Source organism: Bos javanicus, chromosome 5 (assembly GCF_032452875.1).
Source record: "Bos javanicus breed banteng chromosome 5, ARS-OSU_banteng_1.0, whole genome shotgun sequence".
NCBI lineage: Eukaryota > Metazoa > Chordata > Mammalia > Artiodactyla > Bovidae > Bos > Bos javanicus.
Genome location: NC_083872.1, coordinates 78,064,871 through 78,082,788, shown reverse-complemented (window position 1 = coordinate 78,082,788; position 17,918 = coordinate 78,064,871). Strand labels below are relative to the sequence as shown.

General features: G+C 37.7%; 1 protein-coding gene across 5 annotated transcripts in view; it reads left to right on the top strand.

Annotated features, from left to right (window-relative positions):
• Nucleotides 1–17,918, top strand: part of BICD1 (BICD cargo adaptor 1) — a 252,610-nt gene that overhangs the window by 219,933 nt on the left and 14,759 nt on the right. The window contains exon 9 of one of the 5 annotated variants that reach the window (XM_061417443.1): nucleotides 14,310–14,318. The exons of the other annotated variants lie outside the window; for them this stretch is intronic. Coding sequence (XP_061273427.1) covers nucleotides 14,310–14,318 — 9 coding nt within the window. The remainder of the gene's footprint in view (nucleotides 1–14,309; nucleotides 14,319–17,918) is intronic. 5 annotated transcript variants of the gene reach the window in all.

The following is a 17,918-nucleotide window of genomic DNA, read 5'->3' as shown; positions in this document are numbered from 1 at the left end:
TGAAGTCTAAAGTCTAAAGTCAAAAGTCTAAAGTCAAATAAGTAATGACTGACTATAAACCAAAGGTTCCCACGACTCCTGTTCAGTTTCAGTTAATTTGCTACTTCCTCAATCACTGGTTTATTATTAAAAAAAAAAAAAAAAGTAACTCAGGAACAGCCAGACAGAAGAAATTTGTAGGGCAAGAAACAGGGAAAAGTGCCACAGTTTGCCTACTCTTCCAGCCTGACACTCCTCCCGTAATCTCCATGTGTTCACCAACCCAGAAGTTCTATGAACCTGTTAAGATTTCTATGGCAACTTCATTTCAGAAGCATCAAACTCATGGCCCTTTGATTGATTCAACCTTCAGGGGTTGAAACAGAAAGTTCCAACTCTCTAATTCTGTGGTTGGTTCCCCTGGCAACCAGCCTCCACCCTTAGGCGGGGTCTTAAAGTCATCTCATTAACACAACAAGAGACACTGTTGTCATTCTTAGCACTTAAGCTAAGAGCCAGGAATCCTGGAGGAAGACCAAATATACATTTCTTATAAATCATAGTATCGCAACAGGATAAATAAGAAATCTGAAACTTGAAAAAGCAAGCTTTCTTCTTGAAGTAATAGCCTGAGCAGTTTGCTCTTCATGAACTTGTGTTTTCCCTGTAGAAGCTTTTTCTCTTGAATGTTCTGCTTCCTGGTGTCATTTCAGTTCCTCTGTTCCTCCCTACTTCACTCTTTTCCTTCCTCCTCGCTCTCTGAAACCATTACTGAACTAATGTGAAAGAATGGTTTTGAAACCTGAAATTTTTCTATGGTATTTTAGATCTTACAATTTTTAAAGCTCATCGAAATATATTAACCTTAGTATGTACTCACTCCTTCAGTACCAAACATGCTACTAAACATGTTCATTAGTAAAAATTGCCTTTACATTTCCCTACATTCAAATAGTAAATATGTATGTGTTTGTTGTATTGCAAAGCCTATATTCTTAAATATGTAGCCAAATCACATTTCTTTCATTAACTCATTTTCTCATTCACTTGTTTGTCAAAATTTAGCAAAGTATATTGTGCACCTACTATGTGTCAGGCACTTTTTTTTGCTTTTGGTATAATCCATGGTATTGCAAAGAGTTGGACCTGACTGAGTGATTTTCATTTACTTACTTATGTATAATGTGAAAGTGTTAGTTGCTTAGTCACGTCTGACTCTTTGCAACCCCATGGACGGTATCCTGTTGGGCTCCTCACTCCATGGGATTCTCCAGGCAAGAATACTGGGTTGCTATTTCCTTCTCCAGGGGATCTTCCCAACCCAGTGATATTCAAGTAAAACATCACCTCTGTTCTCCCCTTTAAGGGGAGGTAGACAGGCAAATAAATAATGATATTAGTAAATGTTCCTGGTAAATAGAAGGATTGGGGTGATGAGGAAATCCTGCCTGAAGAAATGCAAGTACTGGTCATGAAAGGTAACTGTAGACCTTAATAGGCAGAAGGCAGAGGTGCAGGTGTGGGTAAAGAGAAAAGCCTTAAAGGAGATCAGCTTGCACAAAGGCTGATGAATTAGGGGCTAGAAACTGGATCAGGACTTGGGAGTGATGGGAATGACTCTAGGAAGGCAGACAGGGACTTGAAAGTAGAGGGCCAGGTTAGTGAGAGTAGACATTATTCCAAGGGCACAGATAGGTTTTCAGAAGAGGAGAAGATTTTTAGTTTATAAGTCTAAATAGTGTATTTAGTCTCCACCTGACAGCGAGGTGGAGAATGGATTAGATGTGGGTAATGTTAACCGATGCTAGGAAAGATTGAAGGCAGGAGGAGAAGGGGACAACAGAGGATAAGATGGTTGGATGGCATCACTGATGTGATCGACATGAGTTTTAGTAGGCTCCAGGAGTTGGTGATGGACAGGAAAACCTGGCATGCTGAAGTCCTGAGTTGCAAAGAATTGGAGATGACTAAGTGACTGAACTGACTGACTGAATGTTACCCAAAAAACTGGGTTCTCCTCTTGATGGGTGTCAAGCCAAAACACAACTGAAACCATATAACTCAGATTGGGACTTGAACCCATGGTCTTTTAACTGATATCACACTTAATCTCAGGACTTAATGAAACTCAGTTTCTTGATGTCCCATCACAGAAAGAATTCAGCAAGAGGCAAAGAGATAGGTAAGAAATGGATTTATTTAGCGAGAAATACACTCCACAGAGTGTGGGCCATCTCAGAAGGCAAGAGCAGCCCCTGAGTATGGCGTGGTTAGTGTTTTTATGGGCTGGGTAATTTCATAGGCTAATGACTGGAAGGATTATTCCAACTATTTCGGGGAAGGGGCAGGTTTTTCCAGGAGTTGGGTCACTGTCCACTGTTTTGCCTTTGATGATCAGCCTCAGAACTGTGATGGTGCTGGTGGGTGTGTCATTTAGCATATGCTAGTGTACTCAGTTCAGTTCAGTTGCTCAGTCCTATCTGACTCTTTGTGACCCCATGGACTGCAGGACTCCATGCTTCGCTGTCCATCACCAGCTCCCAGCTCTTGCTCAGAGTCAAGTCCATTGAGTCTGTGATGTCATCCAACCATCTAATACCTCTGTTGTCCCCTACTGCCTTCAGTCTTTACCAGCATCAGGGTCTTTTCCAGTGAGTTAGTTCTTCACATCAGGTGGCCAAAGTATTGGAGCTTCAGCTTCAGCATCAGTCCTTCCAATGAATATTCAGGACTGATTTCCTTTACTATTGCCTGGTTTGATATCCTTGCAATCTCAAGAGTCTTCTCCAACACCACAGTTCAAAAGCATCAATTCTTCTACGCTCAGCTTTCTTTGTGGTCCAACTCTCACATCCATACATGACTACTGGAAAAACCATAGCCTTGACTAGATGGAATTTTGTCAGCAAAGTAATGTCTCTGCTTTTCATGTCTATGCTGTCTAGGTTGGTCATAGCTTTACTTCCAAGGAGCAAGCGACTTTTAATTTCATGGCTACAGTCACTACAGCAGTGATTCTAGAGCCCAACAAAATTAAGTCTGTCACTATTTCCATTGTTTCCCATCTATTTGCCATGAAGTGATGGGACCAGATGAAATTATCTTCATTTTTTGAATGTTGAGATTTAAGCCAGCTTTTTCACTCTCTACTTTTACTTTCATCAAGAGGTTTTTTAATTCCTCTTCTCTTTCTGCCATAAGGGTGGTGTCATCTGCATATCTGAGGTTATTGATATTCCTCCCTGCAATCTTGATTCTAGCTTGTGCTTCATCCAGCCCAGCATTTCACATGATGTACTCTTCATATGTTAAATAAGCAGGGTGACAAAATGCAGTCTTGATGTACTCCTCTCTCAATTTGGAACCAGTCCATTGTTCCATGTCCATTCTAACTGTTGCTTCTTGACCTGCATACAGATTTCTCAGGAGGCAGGTAAGGTGGTCTGGTATTCCCATCTCCCAAAGAATTTTCCACAGTTTGTAGTGATCCACACAGTCAAAAGCTTTGGCATAGTCAATAAAGCAGAAGTAGATGTTTTTCTGGAACTCTCTTGCTTTTTCAATGAACCAGCAGATGTTGGCAATTTGATCTATGGTTCCTCTGCCTTTTCTAAATCCAGCTTGTACATCTGGAAGTTCTCAGTTCATGTACTGTTGAAGCCTGGCTTGTAGAATTTTGAGCATTACTTTGTTAACATGTGAAATGAATGCAATTGTGCAGTAGTTTGAGCATTCTTTGGCATTGTCTTTCTTTGGGATTGGAAGGAAAATGGACTTTTTGCAGTCCTATGGCCACGGCTGAGTTTTCCAAATTTGCTGGCATATTGAGTGCAGCACTTTCATAGCATCATCTTTTAGGATTTGAAATAGCTCAGCCGGAATTCCATCACCTCCACTAGCTTTGTTCATTGTGATGCTTCCTAAGGCCTCCTTGACTTCACCTTCCAGGATGTCTGGTTCTAGGTGAGTGATCACACCATCATGGTTATCTGGGTCATGATGATCGTTTTGTATAGTTCTTCTGAGTATTCTTGCCACCTCTTCTTAATATTTTCTGCATCTGTTAGGTCCATATGATTTCTGTCCTTTATTGTACCATTTTTGCATGAAATGTTATTTTGGTATCTCTAATTTTCTTGAAGAGATCTCTAGTCTTTCCCATTCTAGTGTTTTCCTCTATTTCATTTCATTGATCACTGAGGAAGGCTTTCTTATCTCTCCTTGCTATTCTTTGGAACTCTGCTTTCAAATGGATATATCTTTCCTTTTCTCCTTTGGCTTTTGCGTCTTTTCTCCTCAGCTATGTAAAGCTTCCTTGGACAACCATTTTGCCTTTTTGCATTTCTTTTTCTTGGGAATGATCTTGATCACTGGCCTCCTGTACAATGACACAAACCTCCATCCATAGTTCTTCAGGCACTCTGTCTATCAGATCTAATCCCTTGAATCTATTTGTCACTTCCACTGTATAATCAATCGTAAGGGATTTGATTTAGGTCACACCTGAATGGTCTAGTGGTTTTCCCTACTTTCTTCAATTTAAGTCTGAATTTTGCAGTAAGGAGTTCATGATCTGAGCCACAGTCAACTCCCAGTCTTGTTTTTGCTGACTGAATAGAGCTTCTCCATCTTTGGCTGCAAAGAATATAATCAATCTTATTTCAGTATTGACCATCTGTGATATCCATGTGTAGAGTCTTCTCTTGTGCTGTTGGAAGAGGGTGTTTGCTATGATCAGTGTGGTCTCTTGGCAAAACTCTATTAGCCTTACTTCATTTTGTACTCCGAGGCCAAACTTGCCTGTTATTCCAGGTTATCTCTTGACTTCCTACTTTTGCATTCCAGTCCCCTGTGATGAAAAGGACATCTTTTTTGGGTGTTAGTTCTAGAAGGTCTTGTAGGTCTTCATAGAACTCTTCAACTTCAGCTTCTTCAGCATTAGTGGTTGGGGCATAGACTTGGATTACTGTGTTATTGAATGGTTTGCCTTGGAAACAAACAGAAATCATTCTGTTGTTTTTGAGCTTGCACCCAAGTACTGCACTTCAGACTCGTTTGTTGACTACGAAGGCTACTCTGTTTCTTCTAAGGGATTCTCGCCCATGATAGTAGATATAATGGTCATCTGAATTAAATTCGCCCATTCTAGTCAATTTTAATTCACTGATTCCTAACATGTCAGTGTTCACTCTTGCGATCTCCTGTTTGACCATTTCCAACTTACCTTGATTCATGGCCCTTACATTCCAGGTTCTTATACAATATTGTTCTTTACAGCATTGGACTTTACTTCCATCACCAGTCACATCCACACCTGGGTGTTGTTTTTGCTTTGGCTCCGTACTTTCATTCTTTCTGGAGTTATTTCTCCACTCTTTTCCAGTAGCATATTGGGCACCTCCTGACTTGGGGAGCTCATCTTTCAGTGTCATATCTTTCTGCCTTTTCATACTGTTCATGGGGTTCTCACAGCAAAAATACTTAAGTGGTTTGCCGTTTCCTTCTCCAGTGGACCACACTTTGTTGTAACTCCCCACCATGACCTGTCCATTTTGGGTGGCCTTCCACGGCGTGGCTCATAGTTTCATTGATTTAGACAAGGCTGTGAGTGTCCAGGAGTCTCCAGCAGAGGCGTGGGTCAATAGTGGCCTGCTGTAGGGTCAGGGGCACTGACTACAACAGTGCATATACAAATCCTTTTGAAGGAGGATGCCATTACCTTCATTATCCCTTCCATAGTTTGGCCTGAGGCCAAACAACAGAGGGAACACAGCCCTGCCCATCAGCAGAAAATTGGATTAAAGATTTACTGAGCATGACCCCGCCCATCAGAACAAGACCCACTTCCTCCCACAGTCAGTCTCTCCCGTCAGGAATCTTCTATAAGTCTCTTACCATATCCATCAGAGGGCTAATGTATTACAATGAGCATAAAATGTGACTAAATTCCACTGGAAGTCGAATCTTTTGCCACCTTGGACCTTGTTAGTTCTAACCGGTTTTCTTCATGTCCCCAGTCCATTCTGAAGGAGATCAGCCCTGGGATATCTTTGGAAGGAATGATGCTAAAGCTGAAACTCCAGTACTTTGGCCACCTCATGCGAAGAGTTGACTCATTGGAAAAGACTCTGATGCTGGGAGGGATTGGGGGCAGGAGGAGAAGGGGACGACAGAGGATGAGATGGCTGGATGGCATCACTGACTCGATGGACGTGAGTCTCAGTGAACTCCGGGAGTTGGTGATGGACAGGGAGGCCTGGCGTGCTGCGATTCATGGGGTCACAAAGAGTCGGACACGACTGAGCGACTGAACTGAACTGAACTGAACTGATGGCTATGTTTTTTTAAAGGTTGTACCCTGCCCCCTTCCCTCTTGTTTTACAACCAAATCAAAGATTGGGGGAAGGAAAGATTTATTACTTGCAGCAAGTAAGAATACTAGGGATCTTGCCCAAAGCAGTGTCTCCCCGAACAGTAAAATTGAGAAAATTTTAAGTATAAGTGTATTCATGAAGGGGTTTGATTGAGTCCAAGCTATAGCTGGTTGAAGTCAGGAGGGTCAGAAAAAGGTCAACATCATCATTCCTTAGGTTCTAGTTGATCGGTGGTTGAGTGCCCCAGGCTGATCTTTACACAGATTTGGGAGTGTCCTTACTTCTCTTGCTTGATAACAGGCAATGTTTCTGCCTGTTGACACAGAACTGGGAGTGTCCTTACTTCTCTTGCTTGATAACAGGCAATGTTTCTGCATTCTTTAGTTCTCTTAAAATGTTAATTACCGAGACTTGTTCAGGCCTGGCTTAGATCACAAAATGGCTTAGGGCAAAAATGGTTTCTCTTCTGTCAAGAAAGCTGTCTTGGTTCTCTTTCTCTTCAACCCTCTTACCCTAACTGCTTACAGCAATACCTGAGATAAAGAAGCAACTACAGAGTCTAATGAAATGTGAGATGAGAGGTGGCAGAGACTCAGAAAGGAGACTGTGAGGAATATGAATGTTTGTAAGTGTCTGAAATCAGAGAGATTCAACTCTATGCTTAAGCCAGAGTGTCCTGTGTGCATGCAACCGACTCTAACTGCGCCTTCATCCTCTCATGGTTTGTCTGTGGAAGGAGCTTGGCTAATGCTAATTGAACTGACTTCCTGAACTAACAGCCTCACTGGTTTTTTGCCTAAAGTTGTGTTTATTCCCTATAGAGGCTTCTCCATTTTTGTCTGTTCCACTTCCGCATATAGTTTCTTTGTTCACAGGATTCATTTCTTGAAATAGCAGGAGTGAACAGCATTGTGTTGAAACCTGTAACCTTTTAGGGTTGTATCTGCTTTTAACACAGCTTCTGCAGTTTTCCCTCCAGAGGAAAGCTTGGGCATTTTCTCATGCTAGAGCGTGTTGCCCTTAGTTTGGAATCTGCTGAAACAAAAATTAATTTAAAAATGCTAATTCACAAAATTATCAACCATATGTTTAAAAATACATTTTTGTATCTTGCTCCAATGTAATATGCAATCAAAAATTTGTTCAGATTTCCAGATTTTAGTGAATCTTCTATGCTTGTTGTTGTTGTTCAGTCCCTAAGTTGTGTCCAACTCTTTGCGACCCCATGGACTGCCCCATGGACTGCAGCATGCCAGGCCTCCCTGTCCCTCACCATCTCCCAGAATTCACCCAAGTTCATGTCCACTGAATTGGTGATGCTATCCAACCATCTCATCCTCTGCCTCCTTCTTCTCCTTTTGCCTTCAATCTTTCCCAGCTTTAGTGTCTTGTCCAATGAGTCAGCTGTTTGCATCAGGTGGCCAAAGTAGTGGAGCTTCAGCATTATTCCTTCCAGTGAGTATTCAGGATTGATTTCCCTTACAATTGACTAGTTTGATGTCCTTGCTGTCCGAGGGACTCTCAAGAGTCTTCTCCAGAACCACAATTCAAAAGCATCGATTCTTCAGTGCTCAGCCCTCTTTATGGTCCAATTGTCACATCCGTACTTGACTAATGAAAAGACCATAGCTTTGACTATATGGACGTTTGTTGGCGAAGTGATGTCTTTGCTTTTTAATACACTGTCTAGGTTTTTCACAGCCTTCCTTCTAAGAAGCAAGCATCTTCTAATTTCATGGCTGCAGTCACCATCCACAGTGGTTTTGGAGCCCAAGAAGAGAAAATCTGTCACTGCTCTCACTTTTCCCCCTTCTTATTTGCCATGAAGTGATGGGACCAGATGCCATGATCATAGTTTTTTAATGTTGAGTTTTAAGCCCGCTTTTTCACTTGCCTCCTTCAGCAAGGAATCATGTATGCTACAAGAGTATTTTCTCTCTTCTTCTGGGTTAGCTCTGATTCATTGCACAGTGGAAATGTGCACATCATCGAATTTCAATTCTTTCAGTATTTCTTCAAGTAGCAATTCCATTTTTGCAAGAAATCTTTCAGTATAGAATGGTCTTGGGTTGGAATGTGCAAAGAATGTCATTGGAGAAATATATCTCATCTTTAGATTCTGTCCATCTATGTGATGACAGATGTTGTTGTTTAGTTGCTAAATTGTGTTCAACTCTTTTGCAGCCCCATGAACTATAGCCTGCCAGACTCCTCTGTCCATGGGACTCTCCCAGGCAAGAATACTGGGGTGGGTTCCCATTTCCTTCTCCAGGGAATCTTCCTGACCCAGGGATCAAACCCATGTCTCCTGCATTGGCAGGCAGATTCTTTACCACTGAGCCACTAGGGAAGCCCAAAATGACAGATACCTAATGGAAAACCGAAAAATATAAGAAATTATTTCATCTTTCTCAAATAGCTCTGTATTTGCATTGTTTAAATAAGTCTCAAATATCCTCCAGTTTAGCTGAATGTTTTGATTTTCATCCAGATAACTAGTTTCATATAAAAATATTTTGGAATTTTAGGATTTTTTTTTCCCTTCTTTTTCTTGCAAAGAGTTTAAGCTAGATGTATCTTTTATACCAGTTTTGAAATTGTGTGCATAAATGCACAAAATTTTTAAGTTTTCTGATCCCTTGCCTCCACTGGGTCAAATTAGCTGCTTAGCCCTCTATGCCTCACTACAGATTAACACAAAGTTTGTATTAAAAACAAATTCCTTTATAAGTCTGTAAGCTTTTGGGCAGAAACCTTGTCTCTTTTAACCCCCAGAATCTTCCACTGTACCTAGCACATAGTAGGCCCTCAATTTGTTGGATAATTGGTAATTAATCCAAATTTTCTACAGTATCTCAAAATATACAGCTTTATTGTGGTTTATCATCTCTACATGTAATTCTTCATGTACAGAAATATAGTACATTTCAGATGTGGTTTAAAGTAGGTGATGTAATAAAGATCTATATAACAGTTGCATTAGGAAAATTTTCAAATGAGTTATTCATTTCTCTTACTGTTTAATTTAGGCAGCATATGTATCATTTAAAGGTTCTTGATTTGGTTGTTTTAATATATTATGCCTGAAAATCAAGGCAGTTATAAGAAAATACTCACTTTTTTTGGCCATGCCCACAGCACGTGGGATCTTAGTTCACTGACCAGGGATTGAACCTATGCCCCCTGCAGTGGAAGCACAGTGTCTTAACCACTGGACTGTCAAGGAATTCCCTGAAAATATTCATTTTACAGAGCAAAAATGTATGAACCCATGTAATACACACCAGAAGGCTGTGTATAAATACATAGGCTTTCCTTACTTATTACTTTCTTTTATTCCATTTTATGTTTTATATTTTTCAAGTATATTTTTCAATAGAAAATGGTTATTCAAAATTGAAAAGGTATAATTACAAAAGAGTATACAAATAGAAAGTAGTTTTCTCTGCCACAACTGTGCCCAGCCAAACTTGGGTATCCTCTCAGAAACATTCTGCGCATATACAAGCAAATATATGTAAATATATGCATATATAATCACATATATGTATTTTATATATGCATTACAATAACATTGGCACAACCACAAACATCATTATGTATACTATTGTTTTTCACTTAATCTATCTTGGCTTCTTTCTCCTTTCATATTACTATTCATCTTTTTTTTTATTTTTAATTAGATGTCTGGAGGAGAAGGAAGATATGCTTGAACCCTTTAAGAAAGTTTGAAATGTCTTTATGTGTAGAATTGAAATACATTTTGCCAAACAATAAAATGACAGCTACAAGAATGTTTCACATTCTAGACCAAAGCTATTCAATTTTAATAATGTGGTAGCCATGTGAGAAAAAGGAAAAAGAAACAGATAAACTTAATTTTAATAATATATTTTATTTAACACAGTATGTCCATAATACTGTGATTGTAACATGGAATAAGTAGAAGCAATTATTAATGAGATTTTGCATCTGTTCTTCTGACTCAGTCTTTGAAATGCAGTGTGTATTTTGCACTGACAGCACATCTCAATCTGAACTAGCCATATTTCAAGTGCCCAATAGCCAGATTTGGCTAGTAGCTTCTGTATTAGACATTGCAGTTATAGACCTTACTTACCAATGGCTCCAACTAGATGTAATTTCTACACTGAAATCTAATCACTAACATCTAATTTTCAAATAAGATTTAAGGTATCACGTTTTGATTTTCTTTTAAAATGAAATATTGGGACAAATGTTTGTTGTTACTAATTGATTCTGCTTTATTTGTCTCTGGTAGCAATATTCTTTCAAATAGATACGTATTAAATGTTTGTGTACCCTTCTCTGTACATCTCTTTTGTTTACTAGGTGTCCTTGTCATTAAGAATTTAATTCCTATTGTTTAGATATCCTAGGAAACCCTACTTTTAAATATTATTGAAATAGTAAAAACAGCTTAATTTGTGTGTGTGTATGTAATCAAGCTTGTAAAAAGTCTATGTTATTTATTCAAAGCAAGGAGTGCCTGGAAAATATTTCCTGCCAATTTTAAATGGCAGCATTTAATTCATATTTAGACTGAAAACACATCAGACTTTTCCAAGGTGTATTCCATGTGTTTTCCTATCTCCAGGATAAAAGAGAAGATAAAGACAATACTAAGTAAACCATTCCATGGTACAAATTGGAGCCACTCAATAAATAATGCAATGATGAATGGAACATTTGATGATCACAGTTCTAGCAGCATCTTTGTTTTATTTTTGGTTTTTGTCTTCTACTACCTCCTCTGTCAGGTACACTATCCAGAACTTGTGTATTCTTAAAAGATTGCATATCCAAAACCTAAGCATCGTAAGCAAAATAAGTTATGATAAAATGATGGCATAACTTAATTACTGAGGATCAACATGAAAACCAACACTGTGATAGGAATGTACCTATTAAATTAGATCATACTTTCAATCCATGTTGACTCTTTTAATATAACTGTCATATAAGTCTTTTAGTATAATTATGCTTTACAGCCTTCTAAGTTTTATTAATATTTTAATAAATCCATGGAAATTTAAAATTTTTAATTAAAATCCTCAAGGGAAAATAACTACAATCTTTCTCTAATATATCTATTAAGTGAAAGAAAATATACTTATTTGACATTTCTAATTATTACATATTTAGGGCAAAAGTGATCACATTATGCTTGTGTCCGCCAGAATTCACCCATGTGGTGTGAAGAGAGAAGCCTCCAGAAGGGGGCTAAGTCTGGAGGAATAATGGGGAGGCACAGGTGGGCTGAGACACACGGAAGGCCCATGACATTGTAGGTGATTATCCCTACTTGACCCTGCCCAAATGATACTTCTGGCTCACTACAAAGTATCGTCAGGCAGGTAGGAAACTCCAAAGAGATAAGCACCTAGGCAAGCAGACTCACGGAAGTGACCAACCTCTGCCACCGAAGGACAGACTTGTCCAGATACTGAATATTAAAACTGCACATTATCTCACCACCTTCTACTATGCACGTTCCTCACCTGTAAATCAGAGAACAGCTTTTGTTCTACCAGACTACAATCAATTACTTACCTACAGCAGTTAACCCTTGGTTTCTTTGGTATCCTTTGCACCAGGGAGTCATGTGTATAACTGTCTGCCATTGGCAGGCCCTGCCTTCAGATCCCAAAGCCCTCCATAGGCAAAGAAAATGTACAATACTCCATTGTGATGGCCAGTAAGGCCTCCCCCTCATTGTATTCCCAGGAAAATGGCCATCAGCTATGCTATGCTCCTCACACTATTTAATCCAACTTGCTGGCATCAGATATTGAATTCTACTGTTTGTCCTCACTGTAACTACATGTAACCACTCTATTATAAAAATGCTCTGATTATGAGCATTCCCTGGGATGTCATATTCAAACTGCAGTTTTCAAAAGGATGTCTTTTACCTACAAGAAGTACTAAGGAAAACATAATTTTAAAAGACACAGTGGATACCCAGGAAAGCTAATCTTAATTAACAACTGCAGGCTGTCCTTTACATTTATGAGGATACGTGAACAGCTACAGTGAAGGAATAGTGAGGGAGCTCTCTCAACTCTGAGTCTCTCTGATTCAGTGAATACAAATTTTCTTTCCATGACTGGGACTGGGTCTTATTGTGTACAATCCATGTTTTTAATATATTAAAATATCTCAGTACCAGATAGTGTAGTTTTCATCAAGAAAAAGTAAAATTCCCATTATCTAATAATGCAAACTTTTTTTGGTACAATTTAAAGTGTCTAAGTGTTATAATCTGAGTCTACAAGGCACGAGATTCAGAATTAATTCAGAATTAATGCTGAATTCTTGAAGAGTGGTAACATTTTGCTTTCTTTCCCAAAACATATGAGATTCTGTTTCTAAAAGTATATCTATATTGTTACACTGGCTACAGGGCCACTGACTTAACTGAGAAATCCTTCTCTGGTACTCATCAGCATGGCAGCCATCAGACTCTTCTGAGGCACATTAGCAGTCTGGGGAGTGGCCTTTGTGCGCGCTAAACCTGGTTCCAGTGGCTCCCTGAGAGCCACTGTGAGCAAGTCGGGCAGGGTCTGAAGGAGCAGCTTAATTCTGGCTGAGAGCATGGTGCAAACAATAAGCAGTTCTGATGTTCACAAAAAGCCTACACTTGGTACTTCCTATTCCTTTGTTTTAAATTATGTAATATAGTTCCTTACACTTACTAAATTTAGATTACTTAAAGGAACTTAGGCATTGAACTCATACAGCTAATCAACCAGAAAGATTCACAGTGCACTGTATTCATTGTACAACAGTGAAACACCTTGCCACCTTCTTGTTTTGCTCTTGCATAGCTGTATGTGCCTTCTTTCACACATCCTTCTCTTTAGCCATCTGCTGATGCTTGTTTGGTTTTCTTGGCTGTTTCCCAGTGTATTATGCATAAAAGGTATGAGAGAACAACGAAAAAAAGCACAAAACGGTTGAGTTTATTGCTTTCTATTGTTTACTAAAAAAGTAAATGTAAAGTTATAAAGATATCATATAACCATTAATTTCATAGTCACCTCTCAGCCAAAAAAGAAGTCATTGGTATACTCTCCATATCACAAATTTAAAGTTTTTGTAAACTGTACATATAAGAGCCAAATTTGTTTTGGCTATGCTCATTACTAGAGTATAGATGTCCTCTTTTCTTTCTTTCTTTTTTTTTTTTTTGGTATATACATTATTTTTATGTCACTTCAGTGTGTCCAATTCACAAATCAAGTGTTCTTTAGGGGGACTGCTTCCTGAGCTGAGCTTCTCATGTAACCTCCATTGTCAGTGAATGTTCTTGAAAGATGGGCTAGGTTAGATTGTTACTCTTAAACTAATTATTTAAAAGAAACTTTGATAACTTCAAATATTTGCATTTATATGATTTAAAATTTTATATGAAATTATATGCATTTACTTTGCAGGATAATGGTTTAGAGCAGGACAGTTGTTTTAATGAAACCTGCTTTTGGTGGATATATAATTGGTACATTTTTTAGTTTAAGGATATATGCTTTCCTCATGTTAAGGACGTTTTGCTGCTCCGATGCTGTTCATCTAGTCCATTTTTGCTCTAAATTGAGTTTCACCTCCTAGTCCTTCATCGCACTTAAGATTTTGTCTTATTAACAATGGAAAATCAGCCTATGATCAGTTTGAGTCATAAGAACTGAAATTAGAAATTTAGGGTAGGAATAGATACCCAATGTGGATGTTGTTTAATTCATCTTAAATACCTATTCTGACTTTCCAGGAAGTCCCAGCTCCACCACTATTGGTAGGATTCTGTAAAACAAACAAACAAAAAGTATAGTATAGTCATTTACTCTGAGTAGGTGTTTATGGAATAAGCCATTATGATCCGAGAATCAGTTAAACATAAATTTTTTTCTCTTTTTATGCACTACTTGACATCAAAAGCAAAAAGAGGTAAGTTGGCTATTAACCTGAGTGAACCTTATTTTCTTTAATAGATTTATTTCTGAAAGAGCTTTGCTTCAATTTTCTACAAATAAGTACTTTTACATTAGGAAGCTTGCTATTGTAGATCTTTAATCTTTTCTTTGAAAGCTGAATAAGCACCTTCTGTAAACTTGGGTTTTAAAAATATTTAATATTTAAACATACTGCTTTTCCTTTAACCAAGTTATACATATGGTTTAATTTTCTTGTGAGGAACTTTGGTTTAGTTTTGGGGTTTCTGGGTTGTCCCCCTCCTCAAATATGGAGGATTACATGTTATAAGTAGTTCTTCTTTACTTAAAAAAAAAAAAAAAAAAAGCCAAGAAACAACTGATATTGGTGAAAATCTATAATTTTCTCATCCATTGCTTTACAGAAGAGGATGCCCTGAACCTCTCAGAATATTTTCTAGTGTGATTTTTTTTTTGTGTGTGTGTGTGTGTGTTATTTTTTTTAATTAATTTATTTTTTGTTGAAGGATAATTGCTTTACAGAATTTTGCTGTTTTCTGTCAAACCTCAACATGAATCAGCCATAGGTATACATATATCCCTTCCCTTTTGAAACTCCCTCCCATCTCCTTCCCCATCCCACCCCTCTAGGTTGATACAGAACCCCTATTTGTTGGAAATGACTATAAAATAAGAAAATCAAACACAGTTTACTGAGTGGTGTCTCATATATTTTTCTTGTTTGGGATATATTTTCACTTGATTTTTTAGTGGGCTCTTGTTTGTAGTTTAACTTATTTCTCTCATTTCTTTTTGATGATGAATTAATTCTGACATTTCAAAGGAATAGATGGTCTTCATCTGATACATGCTGTTATTGAGATTGTTTAATGAGAACAGACCATCACACCATCCTGAGTTAACTTTGTACCAGCTGACACTGTTCTTGAGAAGGTCATTTCTGAACAAAGTTATTTTCTAAAAGGTACTTAATTGATGTAAGAATCTGGAAGCAAAATGTACTTTTACCTCTTGGTGCCACTGTATTTAATTACCCTCTTCCCCTTTATCTTCCATGTCTTCCTACATAGGCTCATGCTCATGGTTTAATTGTAAGTTATTCAGAAGCAGAAAGTTGACAATACCGCAGGGCATTTTTATATTTCTCTTTTTCAAGGTTCAAAATAAATATAGATTTATTAATACTGCTTTGTTTTATCAGCTAGTCATGTGATATTCCTCAGGACAGCAAGTTGAAAGCTGTGTGAAAGTTTTTGTCTACTCTATAATCACTGAAATGCCTATAAATGTTCCCTGTCTTTAGCAAATCATGCTCTGATTCTGTATTGTTGAAGACAATTTTAATGCTTGTCCCCTAAGCATGATAACCTATGCACAGTTGTCATTTATATGAAGGCAGAGCCAGATGTTTTAAAGAGTCATATGTTTTTAAAGATCATATTTTTTCATTGTCTATACTGAAATATTTTTACGTGTTTCAACAATTCTGCTTTTTTCCCTGGAAATTTTTAATGAATAATGATTGTCTCTAACTATAATAAGGGTATAAACAAATAAGGGGATTTGCTGTGTTAAACACTGATGTAAAGTTAAGGCTGAAGTGACTGGTGACATAAATTGTAGACTACACTCCTGAGTAGCCGGAAACTATGTAATTGTTTTATTTGTGGGTACTTCCAGAGAAATTCATGTGATATATTTGGCAAAAAGGGATGAGATAGCCAACTCTATGTGTTTGATTATAAAATGTTAAAAGCTGTTCACAGCTATCCATTTTTACTAGTGCTGATGTACCATTAAGTTCATCATTGGATTTTTTAAAGTATTTCAACTTTTCCTATCTACTGTTTATATTCATGTAAATGTTTCTATCTCATGCTCTCATTATTTTTCTTTATATAATGTTTCTATCTTAATTTTTTCTTAAATTCTCTACTGGATATGTCTGTTTTTTCAGTTTATGTGTATAGGCATCCATAGGACTACTTAAGTGTTCAAGTTACTACTACAAGAAGAATGTATTTTGATGCTTTTTCCCATTTACTTTTCTGTTTATTCACTAACACACTATTACTCATTTCATAGATTTAGTGAGGAATAATTTAGTATCGATGTTATTTGACCTATTTTATATAATAGCAATTATAATTTCAAGATTTATACATCAAAGTCTTAAAATTTATTAAAGAATCATTAATCACCTAATATCACTAAACTAGCATTAAAATCTTTGTTGGAGAGTATTTTCTCTTTCCTATTCCTTTTGTTAGGAGGATGTTATGATGATGACAGGAATGTCTAAATTGTACTCTTTCTTTCTCAAGTCAACCCATCACACAATGACATTGATAATGTAACTAATAAACAAATCTAGTGATCCTTTAGGGAAGGCAAAGTCAGTATATTAGCAGGTATTCTGCATCACATGCAAATTCTCAAAGTAAAGGACTGTGGGAAAACAAAGAATTATAAGGCAGGGTCTTCTTTGTCAACTGCATAGCATGACTGAAGAATTCAGATACACTGCAAGGAAAACAGTGTTCAAAAGCTGAAGACAATGAGATAAGTACTATTGGAGTTTAGAGGAAGCAGACACTTCCTTCTGGGGTGGTCAGGAGTAAAAACTGAAACTTGTTAGTTCTGAACAGTCCAAGAGAAGAAAAGAGCATTTTAGATGAATGTAATAAAAGGAGCAAAGACTTGCTGAAATGATTTTATCATACGGTCTATTTTGGCCTTTTAATTTCTGTTTGAATGGCAGTGACTTTTTTCTTGAAATTGAAAATCTCAAGGTCATCTTGACTTCTCCTTTTGGCCCCTCGTGTGTTATTCGATGACCAGTTCTTACCCATGGGCCCTGGGCTTCATGCTTTCACAAACATCCTCTCACCTGATCTGCAGGATTGATATTTAATGTCCTCACTTAACAGAAAAGCTGAGGCTAGGACTGAATTCACTTCTTCAATGTCCCTCACCTACTGGTTTGTGGAGCAGGGAGTCTAAACATTAAGATCTCTCTGATGGACCTACATCTTATGCTGATACGGAGGAAAGTTGAAGAGCACAGAAGAGAAAGAATAAAGAGGAAGGCAAAGAGACCATAAAAAAAAATTGCTGCAGAAGCATCGCTGGGCAATGGAAGGAAATTGTGATGTACCCATTATCCAGTCCCGTGGATTACTGTGTAAAACCCTCATTTAAGAGCTGAGTATGTGCATAAGTATATCAGTAATTAATTGTGAAGAACACCTTTGTGCTATTATCCACAAATATTCAGAGTTCCTGAGTTGGGAGACTAAAAACATACGATATGCAAGTTTTATGTCTCTACCTTGGTACACAATGCATAAAAATTTGTATTTTCTACCAACTCAAATTTCACATTCTATCATCAATTTTGTTTTCTCCAGGACTGATTTGATCACTTTAACTTCACTCTACTTTGATTTTTGCTAAAAAGAAAGTCAGCTGAAATTGGAGTATGGATTTTCATTTAGAATTTGTGCTTGTGTATATCTTTTCCTGTGAGTTTCCTTGAATTAAAAAATATTTATTTCAACCCTTCACCTGCTTAGAGTTGAGAAGAATCAAGGTC